We start from the raw sequence: 21,757 nt of genomic DNA, 5'->3' as shown, positions 1-21,757 counted from the left end.
TTCCAAGGCCCTCAAACTACTAACTAGAATTAGGATCACATTATTGATCAGATAAAAATCCGCAGATCTCAGGGTCTAGCACAATTTCAACAACTAAGCCTTCTCCGACAAAATCATTTGTCACCAGGAGATCGGTTTCAGTGTTGGCTGAAATGCAGGAACGATCGTTTCTTATTCAGTTTATAACCTAACATTCTTTGGAAGAACTACAAGCATCTGCATTCAACTATGGTCACCGATATTTGAGTACAATTTTCGGTAAGTATTTTACTTCAATATTCTAATAGAAAAATATTATCATGATAATAGTAGTTTTTTCCTCTTAATTTTCAATTTACATGTCGAAATATATCTAGAATTACGCAGCAAAATGCTGAATATGACATGATTGAAAAAGTGATCATTGGCATATGATTCTACAAATCTTATCACTACAAAGTAACCTAAAATATTCATTATACATTATCTGATGTCTAATTATTCGGATGTATTTCATGAGTCAGTAATCAGATGAATAAAGTGCGCATAGCCTATATTATCAATTATTTGTAATAATTTGTAAATATATTGCGAACGGTTTTTATTGAGACTAGACCTATTCATATTCGACAACACAATGAAGGCTAGAATCCAGATGTGTACATGATCTCTTCATAGGTATGATACTCAGTATTTCATTGAATTTCATGTAAGCTGATTGAATATTTTATATAACTTACATACTCAGTATTGAATTTCATTTAAGCTGATTGAATATTTTATATAACTTACAAGAATGATACTAGCCTACACTTTGATATTTCAATTTTCATCAGTTTTATCCTGTACTTTTCTATCAAGAGCATTTGAATTTAGTAAAAAGAGACAACTCTATAGTAAATTGACTTTTGTTGATCATCTGTTATCATGCATTCTTTTACTTATGTCTGTTCCATGAAATTAATCATTCTTGTTTTTTTTTATTCCGTTATAGGTAACTATGGATCTGAATATTTTGAGTGAAGAACAGCTGTTGGATGAACTATATGGTAATGTATCTGATATTGAAATATTTGATGAAGATGATTCAGAGGATGAACCGGCAGCAGTCTCTGAGAATCGGTTGGAGGAAATGCTGAATGAATTTGAAAACCACAACCAGGAAACCACTGATCAGCTTCCAGATGAATCAGAGCCCCAACCAGGGCCTTCATCTGAGGCTCAACCAGGTCCTTCATCTCAATCACGGTCTTCAACTCGGGCTGGTAATAATTCTACAACACTACCTAATTCGAAAGCATGTTGGAGAAAATAAGAAATTTTACATTCAATGAAAGTACCTGTGATCTCCAATTGTCAGATCCACCAGAGGAGTTATAATTATCCCCCAAGAAATATTTCGAAAAATTTATTGATAAGACTGTAATTGATAATATAGTAGAACAGACAAATCCTTATTCTGTCCAGCAATCAGGGGAAAATGTAAACACTAATTTTTCTGAAATTGAACAGTTCCTTGGTATCCATCTGCTAAGCTCAATTGTTAGGATGCCGAGTTATAGGATGTATTGGGCTGAAGAAACTCGATTTCCCCTTATTGCAGATGTGAGGAATCGGTTTGATATTTTGCGTAGTAATATACATGTAAATGATAATTCTAAGCTGCTGAGTCGCAATCATCCGCAGCATCATAGATTATTCAAAATTCGTCCATTCATCAATACAGTACAACAATATATGTGTAAAATTGATGTGGATGAAAAATGTGCTGTGGATGAACTAATAATCCCATTCAAAGGTCGCTGTGTAATGAAGCAATACATTCGTAACAAACCTCATAAATGAGGATAAGGTTTTTGCACTTGCTTCAAATTGTGGCATTATACACAATTTTGAAATATATATAGGTAAAGATACACTAAGAAACAAGACAAATCTTGGTGTCAGTGGTGACATCGTAATAAAACTTGCAGAAATTGTTCCAAAAAACAGAAACTATAAAATTTTCATAGATAACTGGTTTACCTCCCATGGTCTTCTATTAGAATTGAAAAAACAGGGTCTGTTATCAGTTGGTACAGTGAGAGCAAACAGATTAGCTGGTTGTCCATTGATAACTGATAAGGCACTCTCAAAAAAGGTAGAGGAAGTCACGACACTCTCATAGATACTGAGAATGATATTGTGGCCTGCAAATGGTTTGATAATTAACCAGTTTGTATGGTATCCACATACATTGCAGTTGAACCTACTGATATGGTACAAAGGTGGACTTCAGCCAATAAAGAGAGAGTGCTTATTACTAGGCCAGCTATGGTAAAAGAATACAATGCCTCTATGGGAGGAGTAGATTTGCATGACATGCTTGTAGAACTATATAGAGTTGACATGAAATTCAAGCGCTAATACCTAAGAATTATATTCCATATAATTGATGTGTGTTGTCAATGCTTGGCTCTTGTACCGCCGAAATTACAAGAAGTTGGTGTGTACATAACACAAAAATAAACCCCTTTGTCTTTCAATTTAATTTCTTCATACTCCTAAACGCTGCAACCCATCGGAGTACAGTATTTCGATCGGGCATTGTACCTCGACGCCCAACTCTAAAATATTGACGGAAAAGCGTTGCACTGTGACTACAGACAGATTCATTAGTTCTAAGAAACTGATCGACAGCAAACACACGATGTTGTACATTCAAACCCTCATAGCAACTGAAATGACATAGTATGGGCCGTCTGCCAGCATTCGATCCAGGGTAAAACCCCCTCCCGTCGCCGAGCACTAGCGGTTCGAAAAACATGCGTTTCCTCTGCACCACTCTGTACAATTTACGCCAATTTCACAAGCTAAGTGACAATAATTTATATCTTTGTTGCCAATCAACCCATTGCTTATTGGAATTACACTTTCAATGTTGATGAAAGTAAACAGCAGTGGGTGTTTTGAGAACCATTTTGTCAATTTAGTGACATCTTCATTGTCTCTTGTCACATGAGAACTAAGCATGTCAACATGTTACTATGTTCATATGTATTTGAGTGTATTTCAGTGTATATCTCAACTTGTTCACAGAGTTTCTGGTGACACAGCATCCCTAAAGTCCAACGAAAAAGTACATACATCGTCTATTATTCCACGACCCTTAGCTCAGTGAACATATAATATGAAGAAAATATTGAAAATTTCAAAATGTAGTCAAGGTTGTAGAGAATTGTCTCCATTTTTATTTAATTCCATCAAACGATTTATTCATAAAATCACTATAAAACGTTTCAGTCTATTAAAAAATTTCGTTTTTAATTTTTAACGTTTTTAATCAACAGCCTCTGAATAGAGAACGATACATGATCGAAATATAATCAAATTTTTACTAAAAATGGAAGAGAAGATTCTGTTTTACAATTCAAGAGAAGTCAATTTTCTATCATGACGGGTTATCGAGATACACAGCACTCTAACACAGAAATTGGACTCGTATGGAAATATGGGATGAAGTACACTCAAGAATGAATTCTCTATTTTTCGACCGAATTTGACTCATGACGGGCTAAGAAGGAGTAGTTGTGATACGAGAAGATCCGAACACTGGGTGGAAAGTTATGAAATTAAAGATTATGTTTTAAAGCTAAAAAGTTGGTTTTTATCGAATTGGAGTACTTTTTCCAGTTTTTATAGGCTACTTCTTTCAAAGTAATTTTCAAAATCATGACCATACACATAACTCTCAATACGTACAATATGTGTCTTTCTTTTAAAATCATCATAATACCCCCAAAAGTAAAGGTAAATTCGTATGGCTTTTGCTGGTAGAGAGTCCCTTGCAGGAAGGTCCTACCTCGCCTGAATATCTAATTCAAGCCATCAATGGACCTTACGACTGTCATACTTCAGATGTGACCGACAGATTAACGTGCCCCTTCTATAACACTAGAGTGATCTGGTCAAAAACTTTTGGTAGTGAGCGAGTTTGAACCCGGGATCTATAGGGTGCTACGCAAGCACTCTATCCAATAGACCACGAATCACTCCATAATACCCCAAAATCATATACAAGTCATTTACAAACGAACAGGAACCGAATGATACTTTAAAGATAATGCTATGATATCACATGAGAATATTTGGGACTAAGTAGTATATCTGTGATGTGACAGTGAGCCTGCTGTAAATACCAGATCCTCTTTATTATGTCGGCTGCTTTTTCAGCTATCATCAGCACCACAGAATTTATGTTACCACTGGTTAGGGTTGGCATCACTGAAGCGTCCACTACGAATAGGCGGTTTGTGTTGCGCACTCTGAAAATAATTTCAGTTTCAGTTTCAAGCATTTACTTACAAAACGGCTTACACACCATAATATGGTTTACGAAATCGATACAATTAATAACATTATGATGATAGTATAACATTAGATTGTATTCATTCATTCATTACTAGCAGGTAACCCGTGCTCCGCAAGGGTCTAATTAATAATCTGACAAACTGAGAACTTGTTGTAATGAAGCCTTCAATAATTGAAAATAGGCCTATGATCTATATAGGAGTTGTCTTGTCTTGTCGAACGACTTATACTCACCCAATAAAGATGTGTACTTTCAAACTCATACAAGTTTTCATATTTATTTCATTTCCATGTAAGTTATAACAAACTGTTATCCACCGTAAATTGAGAATCTATATTATGCAAAATTTCAAGTTAATCAGTTGAATAGTTCAGACGTGACGATGCGTCATTCGTGAATTTTTTATCTCGTACGTGTATAAGCCAATTCTTTCCTTTATTATAATATAGATTATCTTTTAGCATATGCGTTTTGATCGATTAAACATTTTTAATTCAAAGAAATGAGTCACAAAATGGCGGCTATAAAGAGATGCACTCCATTCAAAGAAATATGAGAAGTATGATTCAATGGAAATATGATCTTGTGAAATTTCGTACAATCTTACATATTCCTGGATAGGTATTGAAAGCTTCAAATTTTTTCATACTAGTCCTTATTATGTCATAAAAATATGCATCTTTACATGTGAATCCTGGTTATATCTTACAATTTTTACTTTAGTCCAGGAATAAGCCGTGTGAACTTCACACTTTTATGGACAATTTTGTTTGTACATAATAAGACTGGAGTCGATTGTCTATTGTCAAAGAGAGGACAGTTCACGCTTATACTATTCATAGACGAATATTGACGATAATTGATAATTTAACATTGAATTTAAAAACCTCACACTCACAACCTAACTGAGGAAATTCATTCTAATGATAACATACACCAGGTCGAAGCGTCGTCACTAATAAAAAGTAAATTTATCCACTTTTTGTGAAGTCTTGAAGTTGATATTGAGGTAGTTATTCATATTAAATAAAAAGACTTAGACATTTTCAAAACCATAGATTTTATTAAAAGTAGAAAGACCGGTTTCGGTTGTTACACCATTGTTAATCTTTGATAAACTCAATGGTGTTACAACCGAAACCAGTCTTTCTACTTTTAATAAAATCTGTGGTTTTGACAATCTCTAAGCCTTTTTATTTAATGAGTTTAAGTACAACAAAAGTGCTTCTTAAATTCAATGTTAAATTAATAGTGGAAAAGAATGGATATACAACACATGGGAGAGAAACCTAGGTGAGAAAAACGTTGGGTTTCATGGCAGAAATCCTGTTGCTGCTCTCCAAATATGTAACAATTTGCCATCAACATACATACCATGCAAAATTGAATTTCTTGTTTGCATGTTGTATCTATCAGTTTTAGCTATGGGACTTGGACTTGAACAACCATTGGTAGTTCTGTTAGTCTACTTAGAAACCGACTCAAAGGAATTTTCTTCAGACTGTATTTATCACAGAAAGTATTTAATTGACTAGCCAAAAAAACTCATACTAAACAATGAGTACTTACAATGCAACAAAGTTATCAATTTCTTTAAGATGTAATTAGATAAATTCCTCCAACACGAAAAGATTTTAGATTATTCAAATCAAAGTTCAAAATACAAATAATTATAAAGATGTGAACTCTACCATAATCCAACAACAAAATAAATTCAATGAAATATAAAATGTTTCTAACCTCAAAGTAGTATCCACAACAGCGGTGGGATCATTTTTTAGTCCCATTTTACTGGTCCCCACAGGATGATAAGCAGTGAGTGTCATATGCCTGACATAGCACGCCCAATATGAAATGGTGGCGAACTGGAATGACTCACATCCTGGAAGAGGCTGCTCATTAAGTTCGCCATTCACTTTTCTCATCGCTTTTGTTTTAATCAGTTTATCGATGAATTCCATACCTGAATAAAGATAAAAAAAACAAAGTTGAGATATAATCGATGGTTTTTTATGTTGTGAGGGATAAACTCAATAGAAAAAACTCAACTACTTGCAATGTTACTTTCTTTTGTTCACTGGGAGTTGGTTGAACTAACTGGACAGTTTCTTATCACACGGATTAGATTTTAGATACACCGTGATGTTTGTTCTTCCAACTGAACTGTGAATATTCGTTGGTAGCAGTATTTACGAATATTAAGTTATGAGCTTCAAATCACTTCTCAATGTTGCGGAACCCACATGGAACTGTAGATACATTGATATTGCATTACAATTATCATTTATGTAAAGGCCTAGGGCTCATGTGAAAAATATTTTAAGCAATAAAGCAATATTTTTAAAAGATCCCAACTCTAAAAATATTAATCTTGAGATAAAACCATAATTTTCTTTGTACAACGAAAATATTATTGTAATAGATATCAGTGAAGAATAATATTGAGATGTTGTATTTTATTCTTATGGGAGATCTTTTTGGATGTTGCCTTGCCGTATTACCCAATGTCATTTCCTATCAATACTCAAGTTTATAGGTTATATATTGGGTTCTTCATGTTTTCTCACTGAAAATTTGCACTTTGGCTTCCTGAGTTTTTATTTTGTAAAGTTTAAAATCAATAAAACTCATTCCCTAACACAAATTCACATTTAAAAATCAAACAAATATAAAATTTTGATGATATTGTATTTAATTTATATTAAATTTTTTTCTCAAATTTGAGATGTTATAATTAATACTATTGAATTAATATTTAATGATCATTCATTATTATTAAATTTTATCACTCAAAGAGATTTATTGAGGAACTATTTTGGTTTTTTGCCATAATCAATCTGAAACTTATATATTAAACTAAATTATATTCAATAAATTTTAAAAGTGCCAACATTTTAGTTTTATTATTTATTAAAAACTGAGTTCCAAATAAAGGATGGACGAAACTTTTGACAAACCTATACACTTCATCAAAATTCAGTAGTTCATCAATGCATTCATCATTCATCTTATTTCGCTTTTTGTCATAATCAATCTTAAAACTTTTTCTTTACATAATAGCTCAAAAATCTTAGATGGTTCCTTGAGCCATGAAAACACATCCAAGTCAAAATTGTTCATTTTTCAAAATGAATAATAAAGTGGTTGATTACATGATATGATTTGAATAAAAGCACAAAGGATTACCTTAAAAAAAAAAGGATTACCTCAATAAATAGGATTACCTTTACTAAGAGTTAGAAGATCGTCGGGGTGCTTGAGGTAGTTGGGGTTGATGACTGGCGGGTCGAAAGGATTGCTGCTTCTCAGTCGAATGGTTCCTTTGCTTTTCGGGTGGAGAAGAGCCACTAATAAACTTCCCACAGATTTACCAACCAGATTTGAAAAGTATTTCTTCCATAACTGCAATTTAAAACAACATAACAATTTAAAATTAACCATTGTTTTCTTCCAAAAAGATCAAACAAATTTATTTTATGACAATATTTATTTTTAATTTATTTTATCTGCACATAAATCAAATACATTCAAGATATTGCAATTTAAAACAACAGAACAATATTAATATAACCATTGTTTTCTTCCGAAAAGATCAAATCTATTTTTACAACAAAATACTCATATAATTCAAATACATTTTCGATATTAAATAATTCAATAAAATTTCCTTCTTCCAGTAAACCTGTAAGAAGAGATGATTTATAATATAATAAAACAGATTGTTTTACATTATAGAAGCACCGTGATGTAATCATAAAATAATCTTCTATAATGACAATTCCAGCATTTTCCTTAGCAACCTCACTGTGTGTAGATGAGTTAATGCTGAAAATTATTATTAATAATAATAGTATTAATAATAATAATAATAATAATAATAATAATAATAACACTGAGGATGATGCATGATGCCAACATAAGCTCTTAGGCTTATGCGTGTGTAATGAGTGAGAGGGATGATGATGAGAGATGACGAGTAATTTTTAGGTGACCGAGACCGACGGCTTATCATCTCCTCCGAAAGAATTGAATTTGTATTCAAATTGTGATGAACCATTTCAATGGTTTTTGCTATTACTTACTATTTATTTATTACTATAATTGACTTTAGTCATCATTTATGTATTTGTAAATCAACACTTAGTATTTTATCTTTTTCAACTATTATTTATGAGAATTTTACTGCAAATCAATAAATAAATGTCTATCATTGAATAGAGTATCAATATCAAATTACCAGTTGATTGAATCCCATAGCCCTTCGCAGCACGACTCCGGCGTCTGTTGATAGACCGGCTGGAAACGACATTATCTGAATATCCGGCGGATCTGCGGCTTTGGCCAGGCTGGTTTTGATCAGAGCTGCCGATTCACAGCCTGGTGACGTGAACGGACCTGCAAACAATACAATTTAGAATTAATTGAAAATTATAAACAATTTTATTAGAGAAAATCTGAAGTGAGATTCAATTCAATGTTATTGTGTATAGTGTAATATAGTATTTTTAAAATGTTGAACTGATACTGAAGTTCTCTTTCCTTTTTTTCTTGTATTTTTAGTTTTTTCTCTTTCTTAATTTGCTTTGTGTTAACTATCACACTTCCTTTTTTCTGCCCAAACAGGTTTTTGTAACCTTTGGGATTATTTTCCATAATAATGATTTTTTGTAATGTTCTTTAGGGTATGATTGTGATTTTTTAGTTATCTTGTAATTATTTCTGTAACTATGATAATTTCATGCTCTATCTATACGGTACTGTAAAAAATGTAAAATAAATTGATTTGATTTGAATTGAAACTGTGAGCATTGGTTGAATGAGAAGTGTCGGTGGTTGTAGTTTACATACGAAGAAGGAATGCTGACAGTTTAAAGTGAATCTCTCAACTCCATATTAAAATATTAAAAACAGTATTAAGATATAAAATTATCACTTATACTTCTCATGAAATAATGGCTGAAAGACGTCTTTCAAAATGCTGAAATAGTTGAAATATAAAATATACGACAAATGAAAATACTCCACAAGTGCCACTAATTAACGAAAGAATGTACAAACGAGTGTACTTGCATGCATTCAAGACAAGAAAAGTTCCAGTGGAATACAGAAAAAATACTTTGATAGAAAAAAATGAAATGAGTTGAATTAGTCATGTCTTTTCAAGTTAGATATGAATATAAATACTGTAAGGCCCTTCGAACATCAAGGTTGGCACTTCTGTGAAGCACAGGGGAGTACTGCTCTTCTGTCTGGGCTCGTAGAAGTCACGTTGAGAAAATTGATACAGTTTTCAATGAAACTATGAAGAAGATTAGTGGGGTATTGAGACCAACAAATACTGAGTGAGAGTAATATCATGAGAGGAGATCTCAAAAGGCTTGAAAAGATGAACAGGTTCATTTCCCAGTTGCAACAAATTCATGGAGGTCTCCCAGTCTCTAGAGATTTGGCTAACCCTCCACCAAGGCGCCTCAAGTAAAGAAGATACTTAAGACTTGATGAACAGGAAGAAATAAGCAGTGTGAAGGAGCTATGAAGACTGAGATGGTTGCAGGGAGAGGTAAATAACAGAAATCTTGAGGATGACCCCAATTACATTGTCCCTGGCACCCAGCTGAGACGTAGAGAGTGGTGTGGCCTTGACCGATTCAGGACGCAGGTAGGAATGTGTGCTGAGCTGACGACAGCATGGGGATACACCTCAGACCCTCCGTGCCAATGTAATCAAATTCAATCTATGCAACACCTGATTGTCCACAATACTCATATCATGGAGGGCTGACTGAAGTTCATGCTGCTGGAGAGGAGGCTTGTCAGTGGCTCCACAACATACTTGAGTCTATAAGTATTTTTTATTATTATTGACCATCTTTGAGTGTTTCATTTTTTGGCCTATGAGTGCATATGTATACAGATATGAAAATTAATTATGTATTCTTGAATGAAGTCAATTTACGTAATTTCAGTGACATCCAAGACCTTGAGAGGTTTTACATACCGTTTGAATTGAGGAAGTAATCCAATGCATACATCGGATTAGTCATGGTAGTATGCCAAATAGGAGACGAAGAATTCAATGTGATGATGTCCAAACCAGTTGTTACATGATCCAGAAGATTGTCTCCAACTGGTAAATTATTGACTGATTTTATCTGAAATTTAATTGAACATTTCATTAATATTGTAACCTTGACATATGAACCTTAGCACATTTTAGGTCCCTGAATTGCTACAATGTAACAGATCTAAATAATCTAAAAAGCTTTTCTCAATAAATTATTGTCGGACTCAATTTTGAGTGAATTATTATGAATTTTCTATGAAAATCGGACAATCTGACAATAGATATAATTTGTTCTGCAAATTCACCTCATAACTTTTAATACGCTTTTCATAGAAAACTAGAAAAATTCGAATTTGTATATAGTAAACTTTCAAGAGAATGTGACTATCAATAGAAGATATTCAGCATATTTACCTTATGACTTTGGATATGTTTCTTTGGTCCAATTCCCGAAAGCATTAAGATTTGAGGAGTAGCTACGGTGCCAGCTGACAGTATGACACCTTTTTTGGCTTTCACGATATGACTTCCACCTCCTCTCCAATACTCCACACCTTTTGCTTCGTAGCCTTTCTTCAGTAACACCTGAAATATGAGCATACATTTAAAATTCCAATAATTTGGAATTATCTGTGAATGTTTCAATACATGAATCGGCCAGAGAAAAGTTATGTGGATCATCTACATGAACCATTTATGAGTTTAAAAACTCATAAATTCCTGGTGGTTCGGAGCCCACTTAAAGCTCTAGGTCCACTCATCTCTCATCACCAACCGTCTCATAACCCACACACAAGAGTTCATGTGGACATCATCGCAAAAAAATAAGAAGAAAAACCATGTCTATGAATCTATAGTCATAAACCATAAACCATTGTAGTCCTATTATTATTATCTTGCTAGGGATGATGCACGAGCAATTCCTGAGTTTGTGTTTGAGAAATGAGAAGAATGTTAGTAAGAAATGAGTGAACGTCAGATTTTAGGTGAGTTCCAAACCACTGAAAAGTGATTTTGCATCTCATGACTGGCTAAGAGCAGAACTAGCCTCAAGGAGACACCGTTTCAATGGTAGAACCGATAGCACAGTACTTCCTAACTGATTATTTATCAATAAGTGAACAATGCCTATGTATTGGTTATCAATTTGTGCATTAAGATGGTCCTGCCTAAGAGGACTTCCACTCTCCAAACCATTATTGACTTTTATTGAGAATGCATGAGATGAACCTGTACATTTTATTTATTTATTTATTCTTCATTGATTCATACATTAAGTACATCATCAAAATGATAGGGAGAGATAAGGTAACCTTGTGGTATTCCTCTCCTAAATTTAGATAAGGTTACACATAGTCCGAAATAGGTTAAGTCTTGTAGTTGTTCACTTCACTTCACTAAAAGCACATTCAAATAGAGTTGTTACAGATCTGAGGCATTTCAAATTGGGCATTGAACTGAATAGTCGAATGATTGATACAAAACTTATAATGCAATACTTAATGGAGTTGAAACCTTGTACTCAACGTATAACAAGGTTACACAAAATATATATAGAAACGCATTATAAAAATGGTATTCTATAATCACAATCACTAAACATAGCGATTTCGTACGAAAGCATAAATTCCTGGAATACGTAGCATTTCCTGATAGGGAAATTATTGATAACAATTTTAGTTACGAGTCGAGCTATGGAAAACCCACCACCAGGTAGACCTTGCAGCGTTCAAACTTCACAGAACGTTCAAGAACCCCAGAAAGCAGTTGTACACATTGGAGATCGTTGAACTCTTGTATAGATTACAAAATTGTCATTTTTCCAATAAGTTTCAATCACGAAAGTGTGATGTGCACAGTTAGGTTCCACATAATGTTATCAACAAAAATTCAGGATTGGATCTGCACTCTTGAATCAATCAGCACCCGCCAACTAACACTAGCGCTGAGCTAAGACAGTGACAAATTGGATAGTTACTTAGTTATAGATATAGGTATATCACCATTATCAACCCGCTCATACTAGACTCATGTTAAATAAGTTTTCTGGAATAAATTGAAATTATATTGAAATATGTCTGTATTTCAACTTGAATATTCTAGCAAAATATATAATAAATAAATAAAATTGAATAAAAGTACGCACCCTCATAACATGGGCATGTGTCAACACCCTAATATTGTTTCTAGCACTGAGTAGCTGATCAGTGCTGAACCGCGACCCATTGCGAGTCATGGTCTGTACCTCCATGAATCCGGTGGCATTGCCTGAGTTGAGGTCCACCCTGCCGTAGCCCAGCTCTTCGCCCGCCGACACGACCGCCGCTGAGAACTCAGATCGGATCAGTAGATCGGACACGGGCATCACACCAGCGGTGCCGTGCGAGTTGGCTGTGCACAATTCATGTCAATAACACTATTATTAAGGCAATTTATGTAATAGATATAATAGATATGAATTATCATCCGTTTCTGTGGATGAATGAATAAATTCCACAAAAACAACAATTTATTGTCACCAAATTGATAAACTCTATTTTAAACTAAACTGATAACTACTAAAAAATATGAAAACAATGAATGAATAAAATCCACAATGAAACAATTGTAACCAGATTAATATACTCTAGTTTCAACTAAACTAAAAACTACTGAAACAATTATTATACAGAGTGGCTCTAAAGTCACTATCAATACAGTAGTTTCGCCTCAATTGTGAATTTAGGATAGTAAATTCATTTTTGATTGATATAGAACATGCCAAACAAATCCGTCTACCGTCTCGGAAGCCTCCCACCAGAACGGCATTACATGCTCTGGATGGGGGGTTCAGTTTAACAGACGCCTGGTCACAGATTAGATACATAATGGAAACTTTCAATCAAACGCCTATCCAACCAATGCTTTTTACATGGCACAAATACTAGACACGTCACGTGACCTTAGGAAGTTCCAATCCTGGTCTTCTGATTGGCTCGCGGCAGTGAGCGAGATCAATTGATCCGGATCAGTAAAGTGATCCGAACTTCCCATCAATACTATTACAATGCGGAACTTCCTAACAAGATGGCGGATTTTTGCGCCAGGGCACTAGCCGAGTTTCCAAACTGTATGATGTATACTGTGGCCTGGCAACAAGAGTGGCATGCAAGGCAAATTGATCTTGCCTCATGTAACACCCAAAAGCCAACAGGTTTTGAAATGCCACGCCAACTGTGGTCAGCTCTTAACAGGATCCGAACTCAGAATGGAAGATGTGCCTATGCGTTGCACAAGTTAGAAAAGGCTCCAACGCCTTTTTGTGAGTGTGACGCTGTTCAAGCCATAAGACACATTGTAGAAGAGTGCACAAGAACAGATTATGAGGGCAGGCTGGATGACTTCCTGGTAGCTACGCCAGATGCATTGGCATATTTAAATTGACTAGATATAAGTATATAAAAATTGAAAAAAAGTTTTTTGTTCCACCTTTTTTAAAACTTGTGACTAAGATGACTCCATTGTTGATATGTGTGACTTGTGTTAGATAATATAAAGATTTGTGTCGTAGCGCCATACGCTAAATAATAAAAATAGCAGTCCTATTAGTACCAATGAGTATTGAGAAAACCAAGGAGTTATCATTGAAATGCAATTGAGTAAACCTGATTTTAATGATAGGAGCGGTACTCATTCATATAATGAAGTGATTGGGCCTTGATTTTTTAATGGAACATCGATAAATAGACAAAAACTGGAATCAATTCAAGAAACAATTTTATCAACAATTATTAGCCTCATAAGGAGTTCAGTTTATTCCGATATACACTAGCGTTGTTTTATACTCAAGTACAAATGCACCTAATTGAACTAATCACTATGATAAGTATTGAGGCATTCTGTATAATAAATTATTGTATTCTTTAGTTATAATTATGCAAGACATTTTACAGCACCGTTACATGACAATTACAGGTATGGAAATAGACAGTGTGAATGTAAGCCCTTTGTTTGACTGAAATTATCCTATACTATTAAATGAGCAATTTCTGTTTATATGTTTGTATTTCACCGGTTCTCGAAAACGGCTCTAACGATTCTCACGAAATTTGGAACTTCATAACTAATTAAAAATAATAATCATATTCAAAATAAAAACATATTTTCGCGATGTTCAAATTCATCATAATTTTCAAAGTTAATCATTATTTTACAGTTTCAAGTGATTAGTGAGTGTTATTTTGTTATTCAATTTGTTCTATAAACAATCTTAATTATAACTTTTCTGTTTTCAAATGTTTGGACTGAAAATTGGACCTGAAGTCAAGTGTATGGAACATACCCTACTTTTTGGACTATTTATAGTGATTAAATCAAAATTCGGGGAAGAAACAGTTTTGGGCTGTGCTTATTAGTCCTTCCCCAATCATTTTAAAGAATTGTGTTCGTTTATCAATAAATAAATAACGAGCGAAGCTCGGTGCCCCGATATTACAAAATAGAGCCCCAATCATCCATGCATTTTTTATAATGAACCAATGTATTTATCATGATGTAATAATCTTTATCGTGATGCAATAATTCCATGTGAGTCAAGTAGAGGGGGATTCAACTCTTCAAATCATCTCAATTTACTTACTATTCTTTTTGAATCGACCATACTGCTTTTCGGATTTCTTAAAATAGCGTAGCACCTCGTTGTAGGACCAGTGTTCATTCTCATCAGAGGGCCACGTGTCGTAGTCATTGCGATGGCCTCTCAGGTAAACCATATAGTTTAACCGCCCAGAACCTCCCAAGATTTTCCCTCTAGGCCACGGGCTCACCTGCAAAAATCAAATAGATCAACAGCTCAACTACACAATAAATTTTTCTTAAAACGTATGAAATCAGGGCTACTTATTTATAAAATAGAATTATAGTACCCTTTGAAAATAATAGATTAAGAATATAAATTATAACAACTAGTTTCAGTGTTCACACCATCTACAGAAGAATATAAATTTATAAATACACAATAAATTATTTATTTTGTAGATGATACATCAACTCTGCCAACTCCAAGAATCATTTCGTACACAAATCAATAGATTAACGATGCTCTCCTGATTTTGTTTACGTTGATTTTAAGGCGGTTAATTCATTACCGTAGATAATATTTTTTCATCTCAACAAAAGTATAGCACAACAATGTATACAGTTGCAACATGTCACAGTAAGGATTTGATCACAGCAAATGCGTATAATGTTCAAGTGCAAGTCGAATCATGCATGAGCCGAAAAAATAAATTTGAAAAGTGCCATTGGAACACGTTGTGACTTGCATTTAGCTGCTCACACTGAACGCACCAGCAAGTACAAGCGTTCAGTGTGAGTGTTCTTATTGATCTTTCTAGATTTTGTTCCTCAAGTTTGCACTTGCACATATACGCATCCAATGTGATCACACACTTGTGCAGTACAATAACAGTATGATGTATGTGCAACCAAAATATTTATCGTTTCAACTGACCTATTAGTAAAGGGAACGTATTGTGTATGTCAGGAAACTATAACATTAAGTGGTAGAGATAGAGAGGACTTAAAAGTCCTAATTCCTAACAAGGATTTTTTTAAGTTTCATTTCAAACTATAGACTATAGCTGACCTTGTCGTTTAGGCCGAAGCACGCCCCACTCTGGGGCTCAGTCTTGTACTGCCAGTCATAGGGCGTCAGCTGTAGCATGGGTGCGGCAAGGGGAATGTCGAATAAAGGGGAAGGAGCCCCACCTGCCTCCAAAACCAACACTGAAACATCGGCATCTTCTGCTAGTCTTGCCGCTACTAGCGAGCCTGCTGTACCTGCGCCTACTAGGAAAACAACACAAAACTATTATTAGAGAACCAGAATTTCAAAGCCGGAGCAGCCTTACAATAATATAAAAATAGTATACAGTTTCTAAAGGATTGTGAAAATATTATAAAAATATGACTCATCAACTCGATCAAGAGCCTTATTACATTGGCATTGCAGACGGGGACACCAAGAGACGGTGACTGTCGCGGGGATTTAGTTCTTATTACGTTCATTACACTAGATGTCAGGTACCAGTAGTATCTCGATTAAAGCAAGCTGGGACACCATTGGCGAGACATCAATGATGTCCTACCCATGTCCGGGATGACAAACCGAGTGAGATATCAAGAGGAAACCAAAAACATGGTGTCCGCATCTACGCATGTTCAGCACCAAAATGTGGTGTCATTAGTGCAATAGACGCTATAATGAACTGATGCCCGGCGCTCGCTCGGACACTTGGTGTCCCAGCCTGATGTCATAATAAATGTAATTCGGGGCCTAAAACATAAAATGTAAGGTGCACTGTTCTGAGAAACCAGCAACTGTTATAGAAAAATCATAAACTGAAATGAGTAAAATGCAGCCTTACTGGTCCAAACTAGACTGGAAGAGACAATTGGGGACCAGAAAGTAGAAAATTTTCTACTCTATGGGTAAGTAGAGTTTACTACCACTTCTTAATGATATAATATAAGTAAACTATTTCATATTTTTAAGAATCGATGATGGCTTGTTGCAAAATGAACATCCAATTATTGCCCACACTGATTTATATGATATTAATTCTTATCAAGCCAATACGGTACAGTATAACAATAAAAGTGCTGCAATGAAGCTATTAATCTACACGTTCTAAATATCAATTTTATATTGCCGGATAAAAAAAATCAAATCTAGGCATATTTATTTTTGGTTATTTAATATCTAGGAACAAATTTGATTACTGGAGTGTACTTACCTACTATATAATCGTAGCTCAAATTCAAAGGCTGCTCAAAGTCTCTCAGCAACCATGCACTTAGAATGTCGGCCGTTTGGTGCAAATAAATAAATACAGTAAAAATTCCAGCACAAAAACTATACACAAAAAGTATGTAACAATAGTTCAAATAGAACATGTTTTTCGAATGATATGTGCATTAAGATTTGGACTACGACACAATTTGACAAATCTCATTTGAAAGACTATTGGTCTACTTACTGTAAGTTGACTAATCTAATTACAGTTAAGGCAATTGAGAGTATAGTTACATCATTCACCATGAGATCGACTAAGGAATAAACATTGTCATTGACTAGAAATATTGGTCTAAACTTCACTAACTAAAACATAAAGCTGAAATAATGTGAAATCCTACAAGTTGCATCTTGCAGTGAAATAGACAATATACAAGCTCATTGTGAGGTTATGTTTATGAATTTACTTTCAAAGCACGATAGCAGACGATACGGTAATCAGCTGTTGCAACATGCAATATTATTGTAGCAAAAATTTGAATTATTGATTTTTGTCTGGAATAATGATTGAAGTGGGCCTATTCAGAAACACTAGAAATCAATGAATTTCCTTCATATTCTACTTCAGTTCACTGGCAATATATTCCAGGCAATGAATGCTCAAAAAAGGGTTAGGGAGACAATTTTTGACCCAGCAGTTCTGTTTAGGCTGAAAGCCTAATTTAACCGCACAAAAGCCGGTTAAATTTCGATCGTGTTTAATTTCACGAGAATCAATAAGAAAAGCCGTATTTTGAAAAAAAAAATCCTTCTCAGTTTCTCCCGGTTGCACAAATCCCGGTTAAATTTTAATCGTGATTAATTTTACGAAAACCAGAGGATTTTTTCAAAAGGCGGCTTCTCTGATTGATTCTCGTGAAATTAATCACGATTAAAATTTTACCGGCTTTTGTGCAACCGGCACTTGATGAGGTAAACATATCAAAAGTCCCCACCCCTACAACACTGTGATAAAGCGGAAGGGGTGGTTCAAGGGTACTATTTTTTTTTTTGTTTTTCCTTTCTCGCATAATATATAAATATCTCAGAAAATATGTATCTTACAGACTAAAGTTAGATCTTACATAATTTCCTACAATATAATATTTATCTCACATTTTTTCTGCATCTTCTATAGTTTTCGAAATATCCACACTCGAATGTCTGATTTAAAAAAAAAAAACAGTTCGCTTCCAATTTTTTGCTTATTTTACTCATAACTTTTTCGTTGTTGGTTATCCATCTTGTTTTCACTGGAATTATTACTATTGTATTCTTATGTAACTGTGCAAAAACATTCACATTCTTTGTGTGGCGACGCGTTTCGTGCTGTTGTTGCACATTCTCAAGCCAAACAGAGACTAAAGTATGATGGCGAATCCTCATTCTCACCAGCACGAAACGCGTCGCCACACCAAAGAATGTGAGTGTTTTTTTCACTTTGTTACATAAGAATACAATAGTAATAACTTTTCCTATTCAATGGGAAAAATCTATGCTGACTTCATAAATTATTTCTTTAAAAACTTCAATCAGTCACCATTTTGGACAAACGTATCATAGAACGTTTTTATTGATGCCATCTTTCTTGTTTTAGAAAGGCCTCAAAAATGATGTACCACACAATGGGTGCTAACATTTAAAATATTTGAGTTACAACCCCTCATTTCCTTAAAAACTAAAACTACAATCAGCCGTCATTTTTAATACAATTATCATAGAACATTTTAATATTAATGTTATCTTTCTTGTTTTAAAAAGGCCTTCAAAATGATGTACCACAAAATGGGTGTTTACATTTAAAATATTTCAGTTACAACCCCTAAATCACCCCCTCATGAGGGGTTGATATTTAGTTGTAAGTCAAAAGGTAGAGTATTTGACCAATAACTTATCCTGAAAGTTACAGTATTATATCCACAACAGTCTCCCAACTTATTGAAGGGTTCCCATACATATTACTCACTCTGTATAAATGTATGTACATATAAAATATTAGGTACTATTAATATTATAGTGATATGGGTAATAATAACTCATATTTCATCAATTTATATATTTTTTATTTAAATATTTTTGAGCATTTTCAACATTTTTTTTTTAATTGCTTTAATATATTAAAACATAGCAAACTGAATTGCAACAAATCTTGATAAAGTAGTATGAAATAATCCGATATAAATCTATTTACATCTTAAATGCTAGAGATATAAATGACAAAAATAGTGAGAAATAAGAAATCATAAATAATAAAACTATGCAACCGGTGACTAAAAAATAGTAGAATTAAGGCATGTATCCGGTTACTCAGGAATGAGAAATTATTATTGAATTTATGTATCCGATGATTCAGGAATGAGTTATGAACTTATGGAACTGGTCATTCAGAAATGAGTAATATCATTAACAAAACTATGAATCTGAATACTTGGAAATAAGTACGATAATAATAAATAAACGTGAGTATCCAGTGTCTCAGAAATAAGAAATCATGAATACATTTATTCATCGGGAGACTCGTAGTTTGGAGAAGTTGGTGAGTAGACAGGGGAAGTAGGGGAGTAACCGGGAACAGTTGGGGAGTAAGAAGTGGGGGAAGTAGGACTGTAGCGAGGACTGGGAGGAGTGAAAGTGGGAGAAGTAGGGGAGTACTTGGTGCTAGAAGGCGAGTACTGCGGGCTGGTATTTGAATAAGTCGGAGAAGTAGGAGAATACTTGGGAGAAGTAGGCGAATAATGGGTAGAGCCCGGAGTATGCTTGGGAGAGCTCGGTGAGTATGAGGGGGAAGTGGGGGAATACGCCGGAGAAGTAGGGGAGTAGTTGGGGGAAGTGGGGGAATACTGCGGAGAAGTAGGAGTGTACTGTGGGCTGGACACAAAACTCGGAGAAGTAGGAGAGTAGGATGGAGAGGTGGGGGAGTAGTTTGGAGAAGACGGAGAGTAGGAAGGACTTGCTGGGGAGTATCTTGGGGATGAGGGAGAGTAGGAGGGAGAGGTAGGGGAGTAGGATGGGGAGGTAGGGGTATAGTTAGGGGAGGATGGGGAGTAGGACGGTGATGTTGGGGAGTAGGAAGGTGAAGTAGGTGAGTAGGAGGGGGAAGTTGGGGAGTAGGATGGTGAAGCTGGTGAGTAGGAGGGGGAGGTGGGAGAGTATGATGGCGAGGTAGGGGAGTATGAAGGGGAAGTGGGGGAGTATGATGGAGAGGTTGGTGAGTATGATGGAGAGGTGGGGGAGTATGATGGGGAGGTTGGGGAGTATGAAGGGGAAGTGGGGGAGTAGGATGGGGAAGTTGGGGAGTACGAAGGGGAAGCCGGGGAGTAGGAGGGGGACGCAGGCGAGTAGGATGCCGGGGAATAGTTGGGACTGGTGGGGGAGTAGTTGGGAGAGGCGGGGGCCAGACTGGGTGAGGCCGGGGCGTAGGTGCTGCTAGTGGGCGAGTAGGAGGGGGACATGCCCCCCACTGTGGGCGGGATGAATGGCGAGGAGGGGCCGGGGGAGCCGGGACTGCCCGGGGTGGGACTCCAGCCGGGACTGTAGCCGGGTGACAGGCCGCTGGCGTCGCTGGAGCCTGATGGAGAGAAACCGGGCGCCCCTGGCGTCATGCCACTGCCTTCGCCTGCAACAAACATTCATACAAATTACATCATTTAATAAGTTCAGCAAAAAAGTTACAATTATTTAACTTAGGAATAGATAACATTATCACCTCCCTAAAATATTTGTTTTCATGCAGTATGCATACTAGAATAGAATTCTGTTCAATAACATACATCATGACTTGGTATGATTATTGTATGTTTCTAGGTGCATACAGACCTCAGCGCAACAAACACACGCATTTCACTTTTGATCCGTTGATATTTGTATTTTATGTATTTTGTATTGTACGGTATATTAGTAAGGTACTCATAATAGAATAAGCGTAGCATCAGCTGCGCCATCCATGAATAATTAGCCTCCACTTCTTCCTTCATCATATTTTCAATCTATAATTCATATTCTCCATAGTTCGTAGTAAACGCTTGGTCCCGTCAACTACGAACTATTATAGAGGTTCTACTGTAATGGATGAATGAGAGCGTAATTACCAGGTGACCATGCGGTGACGCCGTAGGCCGGAGTGCCAGCGTGCTGCCAGGGTGTGCGCGACGGACTCATTGAGGGAGTGGCGGCGCTGCCGAAGTACATGCCTGATCCATCCATCATGCCCACGCCCATACTCGCCGAGATCTCAAAGCCCTCCTTGCACTTCTCAGCGTCCAGTAACAGGTCGAAGCAACCTGCAAACAGCAAAACAAAGCACAGGTTAACAAGAGGTTAGTAGACAATTTCAATGAAAATATTTAACATAATTTAATGAAACATGTTGAATTTGAGCCATAATTAATTAAACATACATGAATAAAAGGCATATAGAAACAACCAAATTGAGAAAAATTGTGTTTGCAAGAGAAAGAAAATTTAAATCAGGAGATGGTATCAATGGAACTCCCAGATCAGAAAATCCTAGAGACTTATCAAACTTGTGTTATGTTGAATTTGAGCCATA

The 21,757-nt window shown here is 35.5% G+C and overlaps 2 protein-coding genes across 2 annotated transcripts in view; both read right to left on the bottom strand.

The window, feature by feature from the left end:
- Positions 1–4,007: 4,007 nt before the first annotated feature.
- On the bottom strand, positions 4,008–17,622 carry LOC111047994 (glucose dehydrogenase [FAD, quinone]). Its single transcript, XM_039434210.1, has 10 exons — positions 17,171–17,622; positions 16,021–16,223; positions 15,013–15,199; positions 12,541–12,785; positions 10,809–10,979; positions 10,329–10,482; positions 8,568–8,725; positions 7,555–7,732; positions 6,071–6,293; positions 4,008–4,283 (listed from the first exon to the last, which is right to left on the bottom strand). Exons 1-10 carry the CDS (start codon positions 17,328–17,330, stop codon positions 4,085–4,087), a joined length of 1,878 nt encoding a protein of 625 aa, XP_039290144.1. The 5' UTR covers positions 17,331–17,622; the 3' UTR covers positions 4,008–4,084.
- A 1,627-nt stretch (positions 17,623–19,249) lies between these two features.
- The window catches only part of LOC111048005 (DNA-directed RNA polymerase II subunit RPB1), a 32,602-nt gene continuing 30,094 nt past the window's right edge, over positions 19,250–21,757 (bottom strand). Inside the window, exons 23-24 of the mRNA XM_039435089.1 lie at positions 21,297–21,488; positions 19,250–20,824 (exon numbers count right to left, since the gene is read on the bottom strand). Coding sequence (XP_039291023.1) covers positions 19,710–20,824; positions 21,297–21,488 — 1,307 coding nt within the window. The 3' untranslated portion in view covers positions 19,250–19,709. The remainder of the gene's footprint in view (positions 20,825–21,296; positions 21,489–21,757) is intronic.

This window comes from Nilaparvata lugens, chromosome 8 (genome assembly GCF_014356525.2).
Source record: "Nilaparvata lugens isolate BPH chromosome 8, ASM1435652v1, whole genome shotgun sequence".
Lineage (NCBI taxonomy): Eukaryota > Metazoa > Arthropoda > Insecta > Hemiptera > Delphacidae > Nilaparvata > Nilaparvata lugens.
The sequence above is the reverse complement of the archived record's forward strand: the minus strand, read 5'-3'. Positions and strand labels throughout refer to the sequence as shown.